This window comes from Phascolarctos cinereus, unplaced genomic scaffold, assembly GCF_003287225.1.
Source record: "Phascolarctos cinereus isolate Bilbo 61053 unplaced genomic scaffold, phaCin_HiC Scaffold_1;HRSCAF=81, whole genome shotgun sequence".
In the NCBI taxonomy this organism is placed as follows: Eukaryota; Metazoa; Chordata; class Mammalia; order Diprotodontia; family Phascolarctidae; genus Phascolarctos; species Phascolarctos cinereus.
Window position 1 is genome coordinate 250,072,868 of NW_027555514.1, and position 20,728 is coordinate 250,093,595.

The 20,728-nt window shown below is 37.3% G+C and overlaps 1 protein-coding gene across 1 annotated transcript in view; it reads left to right on the forward strand.

Annotated features, from left to right (window-relative positions):
* The window catches only part of METTL25 (methyltransferase like 25), a 155,481-nt gene that overhangs the window by 124,591 nt on the left and 10,162 nt on the right, over nt 1-20,728 (forward strand). Inside the window, 2 exon segments of the mRNA XM_020993463.2 lie at nt 1,434-1,507; nt 15,400-15,493. Of these exon segments, the coding sequence (XP_020849122.2) occupies nt 1,434-1,507; nt 15,400-15,493 (168 nt within the window).

A 20,728-nucleotide genomic window follows, 5' to 3' on the forward strand; every position in this document is an offset into this window, starting at 1 on the left:
AATTCCTTCCTTTCTCCCTTCCTTACTTCCTCCATAGTCAAACTGAATTGCTACATGGGCCATGTCCAGAAATCGGTGTTTCATTCTGCATCTTGAGTCCATCTCCTCTCCGCCATCAGTCCCCTCCAGAATCATAGTTATTACCTTGATCAAGGTTCTTCCATCTTTCAAGGTTGTTTATCTTTGCACTGTTGTTGGCAAATAAATTGTTCTCATGGTTCTACTCACTTTATCCTGCCTCAGTTCATACAGGACCTTCCAGGTTTCTCTGAAAACACCACTTTAATTATTTCTTATGGTGCAATAACATTCCATTACATTCATATGCCAGAAGTTGTTCACCCATTCCCCATTTGATGGGTTCCCTCTAAGTTTGAGATTCTTTCCACTATAAAATGAACTGCTATAAATACTTTTGGACATAAGGGTCGTTTTTTTTTTCTCTTTCTATTATCTCTTTGTAGTGTATAGACCTAGTACTGGTGTTGCTGGGTCAAAGGATATGCAAGGTTTAGTAACTTTTTGAGTATAGTTCCAAATTGCTTCAGAAGCACTTGACTAATTCCCGATAAAGGAAGCTAGGTGGCAAAATGGATAAAGTACTGGAGTCAAGAGGACCTGAGTTCAGATTTGCCTCAGATATAGAATAGCTCTGTGACCCTGGGAAAGTCACTTAACTTCTATCTCATTTTCCTCATCTGTAAAATGTGGATAATAATAGCACCTACCTCCTAGTATTGTGGGGATAAAATGAGATAATACCTGAAAAGCCTTTTGCAAAGCTTAAAGTGCTACATAAATGCTAACTATTATTATTTGGAACAATTTTTATATGGTATTGAAAGTTTGATTTCCTCCTTTGAAAACTGCTTTTTTCATATCATTGTATCAGTCTAATAGAATGGGGAATTGTTCTTATCCCTATGTGTCTCTCATATGAGACTTTTAATGGGCAAAATCCCAAAGGAGATTAGGAAGCAGTCTCATATGAGACTTTTATCAGATAAACTTTCGGCAGAGTTTTTTTTTTCCTAGTTTCCTTTTTCTTTTCCATTTTTGACAGCATTAGTTTTATTTATGCAAAAACATTTAAAGTTTTTTGTAACCAAGATTATCCATTTTATTTTCTGTGGTCCTCTCTAGCCCTTGTCTTTCCCTCTTTATTTCTTTTTATTCTTCTGTTTGTATTTCAGTTTCTACTCACTTCTGGCCTTTTTATCAGAAATTCTTGGAAGTCCTCTATTCCATTCCCCCCCCCCAGGATTATACTCACTTTCACTAAATAGGCTTAATCCTTAATTCCTTACTACACTAACTTTGTTGTTGTTCTTTGTGTTGGGTTTTTAGACCTTTACTGGGATATTTGTGCAGGATTATACCTCTTAGGTTCTATGTTGTGTAGGCATTTACATATATTTTGGTTTTCTGTTTAGCTGGCCACTGAATCTTTGTTCTATCGTGCTGTCCTTCAAGAGATTATTGAAGAATGTTACGGCATCACTGAATGGTAAGAAGATTTTGATCCAATTCCATTAAATTACAAATGCAGGAGACAAATTATCATTAAAGATGAACTTGTATGGTATCAAATTAACCAATGAAAGGAACCATATGTATGTTAAAGTTGTTTCATCAACTGCTGTGATATGTAGGTAGTCTCTTAACTGCCATCCCTTGAGTTCTTCATCACTAAAATGAGAACCATAATGATATTACCTTCCTATCCTGCAGTGCTGTTATGAGCATAATGAGTTAAATGGGCTTCAAAATTTAATAAATAAAGAGAATTGATAAGGGATATTATACATTATCAGATTATAATCTTTTTTTTTCCCTTGGATTTTTATACCACTAAAATAGAGGTGGGGAAGGGAATGATTCAGTGCCGTTAGTTTGACAGCTGCTTTTTCTAGAGTATCATCTTCCTCCTTCAGTAGGAGTGTGAATAGTGCCAAGTGTGGCTGAGTAGATAAAGTCCCAGGCTTGAGGAGGTCCAAAGACCTGGGTCCTCGCCTGCCATTGACCTGCTGGATAACATAACTTTATATCTAAAAAAGAACAGCTGTTAAAGAGTGTATAACATAATAAATATGAAAGTAAAAATCACTGTGAACGTAAACATGATTACTATTATTCTCACTCCCAGAAGTCCTATGCAACCTTCAAAGTCTTCTCTGTATATAAAGTAAGACCACTTTGACCAGTTGACTAGCAGAAGAATAAAGCTGCTGGCTTGACATGACCCCCAGCACTCCAGGGGTTGGCACGTACAACTCCCTTTGAATCTCTGCCTGTTATGACTAGCCAGCAGGGTCTACTATTTCTCCTTCTTGAGCTAAGAGTGTGACTTTTATTCTGTTTCTCTGTCTCTTTTCTTCTTTGTGGTCCACCTTAAACTCTCCCTTTTCTGAATTCAATTTTTTTTTCTACTTCTGTCTAACCAACATAGTTCAATACTTTTTTATATTGCTCTTTTGTGATTATAAAACAGTATTGACTGTTTGAACTTTTAACTGTATTAACCATGAATACAAAACAGTGTAATTGTGGTTATAATATCCAATTCAAGTGCAGAGAGCTTCATGGTTGATATAGGTAATGTGCAGTAGTGTATCACCAGGGACCAAGTAGTAGAAAAACAGTTCATTACCAAGGATATGTATGATCGGAAAGGCATATGGAATAAAACCCTCTACACTTAACTTGGTAGCCAAAATCTGTCAGAAACAATTTATCAACATCCAAGCATTTCTGTTTAGAGAGAGATTCTGAGGGATAGATTGCCTCTGACAAACAGACAACTCTCTGACCCGCGTAATTTCCAATTTACATTTTATAGAAATTGTAAACCAGAAGCAGAATAAATTCTAGCAGTAAAGTAAAACAAAGAACAAAGTAGAAATTTAGGGCTTTAGATTGACCAAGTAGAAAAATAGTCATGTTAATGCCAGTGTACCCTTGCAAAAAATGTCTTCCCTAAACTACTCCCACTAAGACTGTTCCCATTCAGTCTGGTCTGCAGTGAACAAAAGAGATCCCTCTCTTGTTTGAAGTAATAAAAAGACCTCCCCACTCTTAATTTGATCATGATAAATAAGATATTTCCGTTATTAGTTTAGCTTCTTTCAACTCTCTAATGATTAAACCTCAGAGAATTAAAATCACTCACTGAAACTGATTAAGTCTTTTCTTTAAGGATTAATAATTCAAAAGAGACCAAAGACTTTAGACCTGGACACTGTTATAATATTAGTCTTAATTTTTGGTAGATAATAGCTGACTCTCTAGTGTCAAATAGGGTAGTTGTTTAGGGTAGAAGTAGGTCAGGGTTGTGCAGTCTGTGTCTGTAATTAAGCCTACCATTTCTCTCTGTTAATCATAATTGAAATTTAGCATTATTTTATCTAATAGTAATCCAAATGAGGGCATTTGTGTTTTAGATCAAGAAATATGGTAAATAAGGAATTTCATAGCCTATGAACACCCAACCTTGGGAAAGAAAATTGGGTCTAATGTGTAAGAGAAAAATTTTTTGTATGCTTACTTTCTTGAAATGAAGGGCACCATCATCTTTAATGAATCCATTATACCCAGTCATTGGAGAAATCTGAGTCATGGAAGGTTTCTATAGTCCATTTTATTTAGCATAATCCAAATTATTTAACATAATTTCTTATTTTTAGTTTACTACATAAGAAAAAAGATTTAAAAAATTAGAATTAGCTTGGAAAATGAAAACCCAACACCACAGTGAGGAAAATGAAGACTGTTTTGAAGTGAATAAATATGCATTTAAGTTGAAAAGTGGTTCAGACACAGTTTAGAGTTCACCATGTTAAGAGGTCACCATTTTCAGTGAATTACTTGACATTTTTTTCTTCTGTCTCTGACCTTTTAAGTCCACTTTTATAGTCTTAAAGATTTCATGTCCAGGAGTACATAAAAAGGGTACAAAATAATTGTTGTTGTAAAATAGTTTGAGATAATAGAGAAACTGAATGTCTTTCCCTAAGTTACTATGTTTTTCCTTTTTCTTTGTATGCAGTGTTTGCCTGTTCCACCCTCCTCAAAATTCTCAGTCATTGGTTTTGCTTCTTTATTGCCTTGTGTTCTTTCCTTTTTTACATTGTTGTACCAAAAATGCCAGTCATTCGCAAACTTTCTGAAAATGCCTTTTTTAAGAACATGACACAAAAATGAATATTTGCATAGCTTGGTGAAAGTTTGGGGTAACCAATGACAACCAGATTGACAGGGATTGTTTGCTTTTTTTTTGTTCTGTCAGAAGGACACTACATTTCAAAATATGAGGGTTTAGCAGTGATGTAATCCTGCATACTTTTCTCTCTTCCACAGAGAAGAGAGCAGAGAAACAACACCACCACCAACAATAACAGAGGCACACTTTATCCCTTGGAAGGAGAGATGATGTTAGGTTCTGTTGCCTAGCTAGCAACATTAATAACCAGAGCATTAATAAGGGTTGTAGAGATGGACATGCACTACAATCCCCCTTTTGGAGCCCTGTGAGTTATGTCCAGCCATCAGTTCTGTTCTTTCACTTCCAACCTGACCCCAGTGATTTTGCTTTTGTCATTGTTCAGTTGTTTCAATTATGTTCAACTCTTTGTGACTGCATTTGGGGTTTTCTTGGCAAGTATACTCGAGTGCCTTACCATTTCCTTTTCTAGCTCATTTTGACAATGAGGAACTGAGGCAAACAGGATTAAGTCGTTTGTCCGGGGCCACACAGCTAGTAAGTGTCTGAGGCCAGATTTGAACTTGGAAAGATGAGTCTTCCTGATTCCAAGCCTAGTGCCACCTAGTTGCTCTTGTGGTTTTGCTTAGGTTTATATAATAGGCCATACTTAAAACTTCCTCTCTCTATGTCCTGTGCTTATTCTTCAGTTCCTCCTTGAGATTGGGAGCATTGCATTATACTCTTTTGCAGTTTTCTGAGTTACTTCCTATTCAGTCAGACTTATGATTACCCAGTTTTTGCTCACCCTTCCCAGGGATCATAGTCAAATGGTAATAGAGGAAGTCTTTCCCACATTACAGAAAGCTTTTTCTTAGACTTCCCTTCCTGTAGGCACTCCATCAAAGAGTTGGAATGAATTGTCCAATAGCAAAGTATCATTACTCTCAGTACTGTCAAAAATGGTTAAAGCTATCTTAAAAAGTATTCAGTTCTCCATCACTTTAGATCTTTTTTTTATTTTTTATTTTTTTAATATAAATTTATTTATTTTTAGTTTCAATATTCACTTCCACAAGTTTTTGAGTTCCAAATTTCTCACCCCCCCCCACCTCAAGATGGCATACATTCTGAATACCCCTTCCCCTGGTCTGCCTTCTCTTCTATCTCTCCCCCTTCCCTTCTCTTATCCCCTTCCCCTTCTATTTTCCTGTAGAGCAGGATAGACTTCTGTACCCCATTTCCTGTATTTCTTATTTCCCAGTTGCATGTGAAAACTTTTTTTTTAAAACATGTGTTTTTAAAACTTTGAGTTCCAAATTTTCTCCCTTCCTCCCTCCCCACCCACCCTCATTGAAAAGGCAAGCAACTCAATATAGGTTGTACATGTGCAGTTATGCAAAACACTTCCTTAGTAGACATGTTGTGAAAAACTAACTCTATTTCCCTTAATCCTATCCTGCCCTCCCATTTATTCTATTCTTTCTTTTGACCCTGTCCTCCTCAGAAGTATTTGCTTCTGATTACCCTTTCCCAATCTGCCCTCCTCTCTATCACCCCCTGCTCTCTTGTCCCCTTCTCCCCCTATTTTCCTGTAGGGTAAGACAGATTTCCATACCCAATTGAATGTGTATGTTATTCTCCTTAAGCCAAATCCTATGAGAATAAGATTCCCTCATTCCCTCTCACCTTCCCCTGTTTCCCCTCCACTGTGAGAGACTTTTCTTTTCTGTTTTTTTTGTGAGATAATTTACCCCATTCTACCTCTCCCTTTCTTCTCCGAGTATCATCCTCTCTCATCCTTAATTTTATTCTCCAGATATGACCCCTTAATCTTCAACTCACCCTGTGCCCTCTATCTATCTATATCTACAATATAAATTTTTTTCCTTCAACTACCCTAATACTGACAAAGTTCTCATGAGTTACAAATATCATCTTTCCATGCAGGAATGTAAACAGTTCAATCTTAATAAGTCTCTTATGATTTCTCTTTCCTGTTTACCTCTTCATGTTCCACTGGAGTCCTGTATTTGAAAGTCAAATTTTCTGTTTAGCTCTGGTCTTTTCATCAGAATGCTTGAAAGTCCTCTATTTCACTGAATGACCATTTTTTCCCCTGAAGGATTATACTCAGTTTTGCTGGGTAGGTGATTCTTGGTTGTAATCCTATCTCCTTTGCCCTCTGGAATATTATATTCCATGCCCTGCGGTCCTTTAATGTAGAAGCTGCTAAATCTTGTGTTATCCTGATTGTGTTTCCACAGTACTTGAATTGTTTCCTTCTGGCAGCTTGTAATATTTTCTCCTTGACCTGGGAACTCTGGAATTTGGCTACAATATTCCTAGGAGTTTTCCTTTGGGGATCTCTTTCAGGAGGAGATCTGTGGATTCTTTCAATTTCTATTTTGCCCTGGTTCTAATATATCAGGGCAGTTTTCCTTGATAATTTCTTGAAAGATGATGTCTAGGCTCTTTTTTTTTTTTTGATCATGGCTTTCAGATAGTCCAATAATTTTTAAATTCTCTCTCCTGGATCTATTTTCCAGGTCAGTTGTTTTTCCAATGAGATATTTCACATTGTTTTCTAATTTTTCATTCTTTTGGATTTGTTTTACAGTGTCTTGATTTCTCATAAAGTCACTGTCTTCCAATTGCTCTATTCTAATTTTTAAGGAAGTATTTTCTTCAGTAATCTTTTGGACTTCCTTTTCCATTTGGCCAATTTTTCTTTTTAGGGCATTTTTCTCCTCATTGGCTTTTTGGACCTCTTTTGCCATTTGGGTTAGGCTATTTTTTAAGGTGTTATTTTCTTCAGTATTTTTGGGGGGTCTCCTTTAGCAAGCTGTTGACTTGTTTTTCATGATTTTCTTGCATCACTCTCATTTCTCTTCCCAGTTTTTCCTCTACTTCCCTTACTTGCTTCTCAAAATCCCTTTTGAGCTCTTCCAAGGCCTGGACTGATTCATATTTTTCTTGGAGGCTTTGGATGTAGGAGCTTTGACTTTGTTGTCTTCTTCTGGTTGTATTTTTGATCTTCTTTTTCACCAAAGTAAGATAATATAGTCTGAGTCTTTTTGCGCTGCTTGCTCATGATCCCAGCCAATTACTTGAGTTTTAAACTCCTTGTTAAGGTAAGAGTCTGCTTCCAATGTGGAGAGTGTACTGTCCCAAGCTTCAGGGGTTTGTTTAGCTGTTTTCAGAGATACTTGTAGGGACCTGTAAATTTTCAGTTCTTCCAAGGTGGTATGATAAGGGGCGAGGTGTTTACTCCTTTCCTGGCCTGTGAGCACAGGTATTCCTTTCTGTCCTGGAACTGTGAGGAGGGGTTTCTCTGCACAGCCACTAGAAGCTCCACCACACCAGAGCTCCTCCTTAACGCAGCACTGCCGCCCAGAACTGTGACCTAGATCTCCACACACGGGCAAAGCAAGAGATTCCTGCCTCAGCACTGGCAAAGAGATCCCTGCAGTCCCTCTCTGATCAGCCACTGGATTCCTCCTCAGTTTGTGGGCCAGAAGCTCAGGAAGCAGCTCCCCCCCCCCCAGGGCCAGGCTCTTGGGGAGTGGAGCTGAGACCCCGCCTTCCTCTCTGACCACCGACAGAAACAGACTTTTCCCACTGACCTTCTAAGTTGTCTTTGGCATTTATGGATTGAGGAGTCTGGAAACCTCCACAGCTGCCCACGATTTAGTCCTCTAAGGCCTGCTCCAGGTTTGCTGCGGCCTGCACGCCCACGCTGCGCTCCCAGCCTGGCACGATACACCTTTCTGATCAATCATCCAGGTTGTCTTGGGCTGGAAATTTGTTTCACTCTGTCTTTTTGTGAGTTCTGCTGCTTCAGAATTTGTTTAGAGCCATTTTTTATGAGTATTTGGAGGGGTTTGGAGGAGAGCTCAAGCAAGTCGCTGCTTTCACTCCGCCATCTTGGCTCCGCCCAATCACTTTAGATCTTCAGGTGAAGTCTTGAATGATCATTTCTCAGGGATATTATAAAGTGCATGCTTTAGATAGGGCTTGGTCCAGATAATCTCCGAGATCAGGTGAGAGCAATGTATTTTAAATATTATAGGAACCTTAAAGTAGATATAAATGACAGCATTACTAAGTGAAAGATTTAAGAACATTTATTTTGAGCAACCACAGAGTGATCACATGTGGAATATACTTCAATCCACATGCATGTCCTCAAGAACTGAGAAATGATAACTTAAAATCTTCTAGAAGTGGCAAAATGATCATGAAAAAATACAAAAGAAATTTAAACAATTTATTGACCCATCTTAAGACTTGTGATATAAAAAAGAAATGGTTAAGAGAAGGCCTTTAAAAGAACTTCAGTATTGAACATCTGCATATTTTTTTTGAATTTTTTTTTAATGCAATTGAAAACCTTTTTTGGACCATATATACTTACCTGTCTATGTGTTGTTTTACCTCAGTAGGATATATCCCCAGCACTTCTCACAGTGCTTAGCACAGAGTAGGTGCTCAATAAATGCTAACTGAATTGAATTAAAACACTGGAAATGCTGATTAAAGATAAGTGTGCTTTTAGTGTTTATTAGAGTAAACATTTTTGACAGCCTCCTCAATCAACATTAAGAGCTGGCTGAAGTATATTTTCATCCTACTTCATCATGGCAGAAACGACCTGACAAACAGACCAACTTTTGAGATAAAGACTGCTGTGGGTGAAGCTACCAAATGGGAAATCATCAAGAATTGATGACTTCTCAAGGAAATATACTTGGCTTGTACATACTGGCCTTGGGTGGGACCTTCCTCCATAATATTCCCAGCACATAGTTATCCATAAAGCTCTGTGATAAACTAGGTCTCTAGGTGTTACCATTCAACTTTATTTTTAGGATTTTTTTTTTAGCCCACATTGACTTCTCTATAATAAAAAGGAAGAGAATTATAAAATTAGTTTCCTGCCCTCTCAGCTTAAAGACTTAGAAAAAGGGAGATTTCAGGTGATGACAAATACATCATAATTGTGAAAATATTTTTAAAAGAGATTAATGTGTGATAGTATGGAAGAATCACCACAAGATTTAGTCTGAAGTTACTAATCCCTAATTTCTACTGTCCAGTCTTCTTCCTATTCCTGTAAGGTGTTTGCTAACATTTCATCTTTGCCCCTCTTCTCATCTCTCAGATATTTCTTAGCTATCTCATTTGTTGACCACCTTTTCAACTAACACCAAGAATCATTGAACATTAGATCTAGAAGAGACTTTTAGAGATCATTTGATCCAACTCATGGAAATCAAGGTATGTCCTAAAGGTTGAATGGTTAGTTAGTAAGTGTCACAAACAGCCTGCTGCACATCTCTACCTGGACATCCTATAGACAATTCAAGCTTAACATGTCCAAAATGAGATTGATTATTTTTGCCACTAATCTGCCCCTCCACCAAACTTTTACATTTCCGTTGAAGGCATTACCATCCTTCCAGTCACTCAGATTTACAACCTCAAGGTCAACCTCTGTTCCTTCTTTTCCTTTCCCCATCATATTCAGTCAGTTGTCAAGTCATAGCGATTCTGCTCCTATAGCATCTCAACTATCCATCCCATACCCTTCTTGGGCACATATACCAACGAAGTTCAAGCCCTCATTATCTCTTGCCTGGACTATTGCAACAGACTCTTAATTGGTCTTCCTGTTCCAATCTCTCTCTCTCCAGTCTAGCCGCTATATATTCCAAAATAATCTTCTCACAATTGACCATATTATTCCCTTGCAAAGTAAATTTCAATTGTCCTTCACAAGTGGACTCCAGTCTACCTTCCCATACTTGCTTTATATACTTTTTTCTTCACTCTTGTACTTTGTGGCCAAAATGGTCCACATACTCTTCTCCTAATTGGCATTCAGTTTCCCTCCATCTTCGCATGTGTTTTATCCCTTCTCACTTCGGCCTCTTTGAATCCTCATTTTCCTTCAAGGTTTATCTCAGGTACCATCTCCTCCTTGAAACTTTTCCTGGTCTCCTTGGTCATTAAGGCTCTCTCCTTCCCTTCATAAATTAACTTATATTTACATATCTGTGTGCATGTTTTATACAACAGAAAGATGTAAGCTACTTGAGAAGCAGAGATGGTAGGGCAGCTAGGTGGCAATCCAGCCTTAGACCAAACACTCGACACTTACTAGCTATGTGACCCTGGGCAAGTCACTTAACTCCAGTTGCCTAAAAAGAAAAAAAAAGAGAGAGAGAAGCAGAGATGGTTTTGTTTTTGTCTTTGTATTACTTGCATCTAACATAGTGTAAAAACTCCAGTAATTAATATTCATAATGAAAATCTGAAGACTCTAAAATGCTTTCCTTGCCTAAGAACCTATTTCGTACAAAACTGGCAGAGGAAGAAATTAGCATATTAAATGCAGTGTAGCCTTTATATGTCTGAAAAAAAAAGACTATATGAAGAATATGATGTTAGACCTCAAATTAAATCCATAGTTTATCAGGATATACCACTGGAGGAGAGCATATAGACAATGTCTTAAAATGCTAGAAAAATCCAGTCAGGTTTACTAAAGATTATCTTATTCCAGTGGGAGAATCACCAGTTTTTATATTCTTTCAAACAAATTAAATCAACATAATAATTATAATCATTAGATAGTAACGTTAATATGTAGCCAAGTCTGCACTTGATGAAAACTGTGCTTTTAAGTTGAACAGGAGAAGGTGCTAAGGAAGGACAATAAAATTTAAAATATGTTTTCCAACAAGCCAACATTCACAATATTACCATATTAACTTTCCTCATACATAGATCTGATCATGTCCCTTTTCTGTTCAAAACCTTTCAGTGATTCCCAATTACTTGCCAACTCAATTTCAGACTGCTTAGCACGTCCTTCTTTCAAGGCTCTCTTCACTCTCACACCATCTTTTCTGGGCGTATTTCACATTGCTAGACCCATAGCATCCACCGCAGCCAAACTGAACCACTCAGTGTCTCCAGGACATGTTCACATGCTTTCCCACCTTTGTGTTTTTGCTCATACTGTTCCTTCCCCTGGAAGTCACCCCAGCCTACATGGCCACCTAATGAAATCCTCCCCCTCATTTTAAGATCGAGCTCAGATGTTGCCTTCTCTATAGAGCATTTCCTGATTTCCCCCATTTAAAACTAACATTTCCTTCCTCAGACCTTGCATAGCCCTTTGTTTATAGCTCTCCTGCACCATCTTTTTTGTATTATGGATTACTTATTAGGAATAGTTACATTAGTTAGGAATGTTAATTTTTTGTTGCTTGTTAACGAGGTTTTTCTTCCTAGTTACTCATTAGTTAGGAAATTTTTCTCATATTGAAACACTGCCTTTCAGGTGTTTCTACCATCAGACCGACAAAGAAGGAGACCATTAGTTGACTGTTCATATCTTTTCCCTAGGATCTTGTATACTCTTCTGCCCATAGTGGGTAGAGTTGATTTTCTTCCTCTGTCCACATATAAACCTGAAAATAAGTCAGTAGCACCTCAATTTATAATTCATATGATTTTTTGCAAGTAGTTCAGCTTACAGAGCCCATTAATTATTTTAAGACCATATGTCTCATTGATATTATTTAACTGGAAAAGACTTCCAGGTGAGGTGAAGAGTCAGCTCTTCTCTGTCAGTTTAATTTTATAAAACAAAAGTCCCAGAATCACTGACTTACAGCTAGTGACAAGCTGAGAACCACACAAAAAAAGAAACTTTGATCTCTTGCAAAATCCAACATCAGGCCTCAAAGGTGAGGATTAGAAAAGCAGCATCAGAGCTGTTTCTTGTTGATTAGCAGCCTCTGACACTTTGTGACCCTATTTGGGGTTTTCTTGGCAAATGTACTGGAGTGGTTTGCCATTTCCTTCTCCCAACTCATTTTACAGATGAGGAAACTGAGGCAGATAGGGTTAAATGACTTGTACAGTGCCACAGTGGGTAGAGCGCTGGGCCTGGAGTTAGGAAGACCTGAGTTCAAATGTGCCCTTAGACATTTACTAGCTGTGTGAACCTGGGCAAGTCACTTAACCTCTGTTTGCCTTAATCCACTAGAGAAGGAAATGTCAAAACACTCTAGTATCTTTGCCCAGAAAACTCCGGGGACAGTATAGTCCACAGGGTCATGAAGAGTTGGACAGAACTGAACAACAATAACAATTTTGAAGCCAAAAATGTAGCTCAATGGTAGAATACAGGCTTTGCATGTTTGAGGTCCCACGTTTGGTCCCCCAGCATCTCCATTCATTTTGTGGCAACTACGTGGTTCAGTGGATAGAGTACCAGGCCTGGAGTCAGGAAAACTCATCTTCCTCAGTTCAGATACACGTGACTCCGAGCAAGTGACTTAACCTTTTTAGCCTTAGTTTCCTCATCTGTAAAGTGGCTAGAGAAGGAAGTGGAAAACCACTCCATTATCTTTGCCTAGAAAACTCCAGATGGAGTCACAAAGATCCAAACACGACAAAAAAACAACTAAACAACAGTTTTAGGGCTTGCTCTAGTTTGCTTCTTGCCTCAACTATTTCTGTAATTAGAATCACACAATGAATTGACAGATATTTGTTCAATGTGACAGTGTTCTGGGTAATATCTGTATCAAATTACTTAGATGAAGGCCTATAAGATAACATTGTATAATGCTAGGTGTGAGTTGAAGAAGTAGGTGATGAGTAAGCTAAGAAATAATAGAGAAGAGAAGAGAAAATGTTGCTCATCAGATCTAGAGATACAATGAAGTTGGGAGGGGTAGGGAACTTTTGCATGAAATAACAGAATGAAAATGCCAAAAAGCTTTCATCCTCTTGGCATGGTACTCTGAAGCTAACAAAATTAATTTAATAGGAAAAAATGGAAAGTTCCATACTTGGATTTTTTTCAAAAATCATCTGCATAAGTATGGAATGGAGATGTGGTTATGACATGATTATATGGAAAAGGACTGGGAGTTGAACTAAAACTTCTGTAGTTGTCTGCAGTCTGGTATAGGGGGAAAAACTAATTTGACCTTAAAGAACATTAATAAAATTATAGTGTGCAGAGAAAGCGTGATACAAGTCCCACTGGACCTTGCCTTACTCCAACCACATCTGAAGTATTGTGTCTGGTCCTGGACTCACCATTTTGTGAAGGACTTGGGCAATCTGGCATGCATTTAGAGGAGCAAAAAAATGAAACCATGTCATATAAGGAGCTTTGAAGGAACAAGAAATGTTTAACCAGAGAAGAGAAGGCATCATGATAACTATCTTTAAATAGTTTAAGTTGTTATGGACAAGAGTAGTTAGATGCCTTCTCCTTGGATTTAAAGGACAGAACTATAATCAATAGAAGGCAAAATTTCAATGTAAGAAAACTTCCTAAAAATTAGAATTGGCCACCAACACTGGGTTGCCTCAGAGAGTATGAGATTCCCATTACTGAAAGTGTTCAAAAGGAGACTAAATGATCAAAGGATTCATGCATTGAGTTACATGGTGACTCAGAAGATGACTTCTAAGATGTCTCCTTAAGATTATATTTAGCTGTAGAAAGGACATTAGAGACCATGTAATCTACTCCCACCCCACGTTTTAGAGACGGGAGAATTGAAGCCCAGCAAGTTTAAGTAACTTGCCCAAGATCACCAGTGTAGCAAGTAGCAGAGCTAGAATTTGAACCTGGTTCCTCTAACTTCAACTGAATCCTCCTCCCAAACTCCGCAATTCTTTGATTTGTTTTTATGTTATTTGCTAGTCACTGGTGGAGAATACAGAGAAACCTGAGATTAAGCCCTTACTATCACGAAGCTCTCTGATTGAGGAGATACCAAGTATAAAAAGTAACTCACAATGCAAGGCAATCAGAAAAAAAGATGGCCATGGGCTGGTGTCATCGGGGAGGGTGTTCTAGAGGAGGTATACTATGACCTAGGATTTAGCCAGGCAAAGCGGGGAAAAGATGAGGTCTAGGCAAGCATCAATCATAGCATGGTACAAAAACCTATAGGTAGGAATACAGGCATATACAGTGTATGCAGGGTACAGTGAGTAGATTAGTTTGACCAGAGTAGATGTTTCATGTATAAATGCAGTCACAAAGAAAATTAGAAAGGGCTAGAGAATCCCAAATTCTAAAAGACTTTGAACTGAGGATAAAGAGTTTAAACATCATACTCTGTCATGACCAATGAAAAACAATAGCAGGGAAATAACATGAATGTTGTGTTTTAAAAAGAATAAGTTTACTTGTCCCTCAGCCTCTTCAGCTCACACCTAGCATTATAGAGTGTTATCGCATAGACCTTCATCTAGATAACCGATACAGATATTGGACAGATATGCAGAATGGATAAGGGAAGGGACCCAGGGCAGAGGCTGCATGGCCAGTTGGGAGAAATAACCCAAGTATGAGATGACAAAAGCATTCCCCCATTAGAATAGTGGAAGTGGGAGCAGAAAGGAATGGATCCAAGAGATAGCACAAAGGAATAATTGGTAAGACTTGGTTATTAAGTATAAGGGGTAATATGCAACACAATTCCTAATCCAAATTAGCTCTTGTTAAGGGGTTTTGGTGGTTATAATGGTGATCTGAGCATCCATCTCTACATATTTCTGAAACTATACCCCAAATTATATGGGGTTACATCTGGAATTGTATCATTTAAAAAAGGACACTTAATTACTCCATTTCCTGTAAACACACACACACACACACACACACACACACACACAGAATAAGATCAGTAAGCCCAAATTATGCATATGGGACTTGATTGACTGTAGGCATTGAAAAAGTTCTTGCCATATGTATTGAATTCTTGCCACTATTTGCAGGTGTTGCAATGAAATGGCCACTATGAGTATGAACCAGTAAGTTACAAATGTGTTTTGTAACAGAATGGAAATTTCTGCAAGACAACTATTCCCAGAAAATGTCACATTTTTGTTAGAATAAACTATTAGATGTGAATGGTTTTGTCTCATATTACTTATCTTCCATTGTTGTATTTTAAAAAGATAACCAAAAGCAATTTTAAAATAATTTATAATATATAATAAAAATTATTTAATTGAGCTGTTACTATATTTAGATCAAATCTGAAGTTTATGCTTTCACCTAATAAATACTCAATAAATATCTGTTGGTTGAATACAAAACATGTGTATATTATAGTGGAAAAAGTACAGGATGATTCAATTTTGTCTTTCAGTGATAAACATGTTGGTAAAGTCTATTCCAAGTCTACTTCCTTTTTGGATTATGTCAGAAGATCTCTGAAGAAGCTTGAATTAGATGACTCAAAGGTTGGTACCTGACTGTTCAATGTTTTACTGAATTACAAGACAATGAATGAAGTGGGGTGTCATGGAACACTTTGCTTACATTTTCTGCCCATGGTCTTTATGAGAAATATTAAGTTGTGTAGAAAACAAAGCACAATCTCTCATATTAGAGACAGTGTCCCATGCTGTGAACATTGAAAGGACTCCTCCTTTTGTGTTTACATAGCTAAAGAGAAACTAAGTCTGATATCAAAATCACATCATGTTTGTGAATGAAAATGAGAATTAGAAGTAAATTAAATGGGAATTGATTTAACTTTGAAAGATTTCCATTTTAAATATACAAAAATTAATTATTTTATTTAAGAGCTGAAATTTCTTCCTTCTAAAAAAAAACCAAATTAATTAATTAGTTACCTAGTTAATTAATTTGTCTTTGAATGAGAGAATCCTGGAAATTCAAAACTACGTGAAAGGTTCAGGGTAATAATTGAGACCGTTTGTGACAGACAAAAAAAAGTTGGTAGATAGGATTGCTTATTCTAGCGTGGGAAAGGTAACACACTATTCCATTTACCAGATACATTTTGTTCTGTAGCAGGAATGTTAAAATGTATTTGAAACATCATAATATTTTAAAAGGTATAGAAACTAAATTGTGGTCATGGAGATGATTCTTGCTCAAGTCTGGTTTGGGAGAAATCTCCCTTGAGGTCCCTGCCCGCTCTGAGACTTGTTGATTCTAAAGATCAGAGAAACTTTTTAAAGGAAATGAAAAAATTGTTTTGTGACAATAAGAAATTAAGAAATAGCAAAGCTATAGCAGAATTGGATAATGTTTTTAATTCTTGAGGTGTGTTTCCAAATACTCATTGAAGGCAAAATAGAGGCTTATGTAAAATATATTTGGTACAATCTCTACTTGGAAGTAATGTACTTTTATAATGAGTACCTAGTGTCTAACTGGCACTAACCATATCCCATCTACTTCCGAAAGGTTTCCTATGCCTCTTTCTTTTTAGAGCAGTGTGGTAAATGTTCAGTTCAATTCAATAAATATTTATTAAGAACATAACTATGTGTGGGGGAACTGTGCTAAGCAATGGGGTTGCAAATAAGAAAAAGAAAGACAGTCCCTGCCCTCAAGGACCTTACAGTCATATAGGGAAGACAACAGAAAAGGAAACTGAAAAGGGGGGAGAGGGGAGACCACAGGATATCTGGCACAGGGGGCAGGCTATTTCATGGAGTCAAAAGCCAGGAGAGCTGCTGGTGGAAAATGGAGTTACCTGGAAATTTTGGTGATCATCTACTAGAATCTAAGTGATGGAAAGAATTTACAGACCAGGTAGTTCAACATCTCATCTTCAGCAACCCTGATAGGTAGCCTGATGTGCTCTGTCTTAATCAGTTCACTGATGGGAGTGAATTCTCTATATAACAAATGCTTAATTGTATGAGTGGAATTTACTAATTAAGTGAATCCCATACTCCATTGTTTATGCTAATAATCGCTCCCTAGTATCAGTGATTTTAATTCGTTGACGAAAATCCTAGATTGAGTCTGAAGATCTGGGTTCAAAACCTCTCGGCTAATAAGTACTTGTATGAGTTTGGCAACTCACTTAAACTCTTTGGGCCTTAATTTTTTTTTCATCTACAAAATATTGGGATTAGACTAGATAGGTCAGCAAACAATGGCAAGGGGGCCAAATCCCTCTGCAGCTTGTTTATGTGGCTTGTGAGAAAATAAATAAATAAAACTTATTTAAAGTTTTAATAAACCTAAATAAAATTGTGTTTTAAAATATAAAAATTATTCTTTTTTTTTTTTGGTGAGGCATTTAGATTTAAGTGACTTGCCTATGGTCACACAGCTAGTAAATATCATGTGTCTGAGGCCAGATTTGAACTCAGGTCCTCCTGACTCCAGAGCTGGTGCTCTATCCGCTGTACCACCTAGTTGCCCCAAAAATTATTCCTAAAGGACCATGTGAAAACAGAAGTAGGCTGGATTTGGCCCTTGTGGGCCATAATTCATCAGCCTCCTGATGTAGATAATCTCTAAGCTATAGATCTGTGTTCTAATAAGCCTAAATAAAGTTTTTTATATGTCACAAGAAGAACCCGTATGCATACATTAATTGTATTTCCTCAAATATTTTAACCTCTCCTTTTTTTTTTTAGGCAGTTGGGATTAAGTGACTTGCCCAGGGTCACACAGCTAGTAAGTGTCAAGTGTCTGGTCTGAGGTCGTATTTGCACTCAGGTCCTCCCAACTTCAGGGCCAGTACTGTATCTACTGCGCCATCTAGCTGCCCCATATTTTACCCTCTCTTTACCAATAGTATATAAACCTTAGAGGGGGAAAAATAATTTCGTGAAAGCACATACTGCCATGCGAGGAAAAAGTCTTTACTGAAATATCATCAGGTTATGGCTGTGGTAGTCTGAGCCTTTGACTGATTTTGCTGGTGGATCTATTTTATTTCTCTAGAGCAGAGTTTTCTTAATCAGGGGTCCATGAATTTGTTTTTGTTTTTTAAGATCTTGATAACTTCCCATATATTTATTTACTTTGTAATTCTGTGTATTGCATTTCAGATATTTGAAAGCATTGTTCTGAGAAAAGGTCCATTGACCTTACCAGACTGTCACAGAGGTCTGACCCCCAACATTTAAGAACCCCTACTGTAGAGGAGGAAACAAAGGGATATAGGAAGACCAGGGATGAAAAGATGGAGATAAAATGTAGATATTGAAAAATGAATAAGCGAGGGCCAGGAAGGTGGCACAGTGGATAGAGCACTGGCCCTGGATTCAGGGTGACCTAAGTTCAAATCTGGCCTCAGATACATAACACTCACTAGCTGTGTGACTCTGGGCAATTGCCCTCACTAAAAAAAAAAAAATCACTAAGCAAGTGAAAGGAAATAAGCAAGTACAGAAAGAATGGGAAAAAAAAAAGCAGAGAGGAAGCTAGGTAAATGGTCAGGAATAGCATACATGTAATACCAGAGTAGAACTCGGCTTCATTTCACATCCATTTTATATATCTTAATCCCTGTCATTACAGTCTAGAAGGGAACGTTTTAACCACAGCCAACTGAAAATAGATTCTATAATCTATTTTATGCATAAACAAAATCACATCAGTGCTCACATGAGTTTCTAATCATTGGAGATGACAACATGCCTTCAGAAGTCTTTTGATTAAGTCGGTGTTATAGCTTCCTAATATTTACAAACTATTACATTTATACAAATGAATCTGAGTTGAACAAATATATATCAGTGTGTTTCTGATCCTGCAGTGAGCATCTGCTAACATTCAAAATTATGTTAACATGGGAAGTGTCTAGAAAATCTTCTAATGTGCTTCTGGACAGGTTCTTTGCCCTGAAAAATTACTTGAAGACATGTCAAGTAAAACAGAACACTCCCAGACAAATCATTATCATTCCTAGTAGGCCAACTCGGCGTGTGCTAGATTTACATATGACTGATATCCAGCCTTAAAGAGAAATCCAAGGTGACAAGTCCCACAGTCATTTATGAAAGACAGCCTTGGGCCTTCTCATTTAGAGCATTTGTCACTCCAGCAGTTCCATTTGGAGACAAACAAAGGAATTGCCAGCATTTTCATCATAAATCCATTTTTTTAAACAGGCATCTAAAATATTGCTGGTTTAAGTGACCTCCCTAATAATTCACAAATAGAAAATTCTGGGGAAAAAAATGTATCTTAAGACTTTTTTTAGGAGCATAGGCAAATCGATATTCAAAATGGTCCCTATTTAATGAATTCCTTCATTTTTGTATCTTTTGACTGAATCATCTGCTTCAGTAATTGCATACTGTTATAGACTGTTAAAGAAGGAAGTGTTTTGGACTCCAGAGGAGAAATTAAATGTTACTGTACATATTTCAGGATACCAACTACACTGTAGCAATATGTCACCAAATATACCTTATGTACAAAATGATCTCAAAATAACACTGCTCCAATCCTTTTTAGTGTTATTCTTTTTTGGGGGGGGGGGTGAGGCAATGGGGGTCAAGTGACTTGCCCAGAATCACACAGCTAATAAGTACCAAGTGTCTGAGGCCAAATTTCAACTCAGGTCCTCCTGACTCTAGGGTCAGTGTTCTATACACCCTTTTTAGTGTTATACTGATGAAGGTCTTCCTTCTTGTGAGAAATTGTAAAACTTGCTAATACTTAACTCTAATCACAAAGTTCTCATAATTCCCATCTCAAATCATATTATCAATGGTATTTAGACATATAACTAAACTAATTACTCCTCAGCCTTTTTTTCTGAGGTATCTGGGGGGAAAGTCAGCGAACTTGTTTTGCTGTTCAAAATATTTATTAAATCTCAGGATCTCATTCTTGTTCTCTTTGTCTCTCTTCCCTTTTGTTCCTCTCTCTTTCTCTCTCCCTCCCTCTCGCTTTCTCTTTCTCTCCCTCCCCCCTCTGACTGTCTCTTTCTTTCTCTGTGTGTGTCTTTCTCTTTTCCTTCCTCCCTCCTTAGTAAGTCTTTACATTTATCTTTTTTTTTTTGGAAGGAGGTCAGTAAGGGTTAGAATAGTTTTCACTGAGTAGTGTAGGCAGAAGGGAATCAAGTAAACAATTAACATAGAATCTCAGAATTAGAAGGCTTTCAACTCCAACTTGTACCACTTCTGTGATAAACAATCATTTTATGCTCTTACTTTCATTAATTACAAATCATCACTCTTCTTTTCTGAGCACTGCTTGGTTACACAGTTCTTCATTATTTTCTGTTATTTCCTGTGCGGGTTATCTCTAGGCACCTACAGGTACTTTCAGACAGAATTGTTGGGATGGCTTTCCCAAGGCTCTGAGTTAAAATACAAATTGTTTCCTCTCCCTGTCAGCATTAATTTCACAGCCAATGAGAATTCTCTGTCTCATAAAATTCGTACCTTGTAAGACCACAGGTATGTTATAAATTACATAGGTGGTCCGAGAGCTACAAAGGAGGCATAAAGGTTTCAAATAAGTACTTTCAATTTCTGTGGTATAACCAGACAAAAGTTAATTGAAATATACATATGCATATGAAAGGGTTTTTTTGTTTACACATGCAATGTGTATATGTGTACTGTGTATGTATGTATGTGTGTATATATACACGTATATAAATAACGGATCTATATAAACATTATACATATAAAATGTGTGTGCATGTATACACACACACACATTTATACCAAATTGGATTCTAG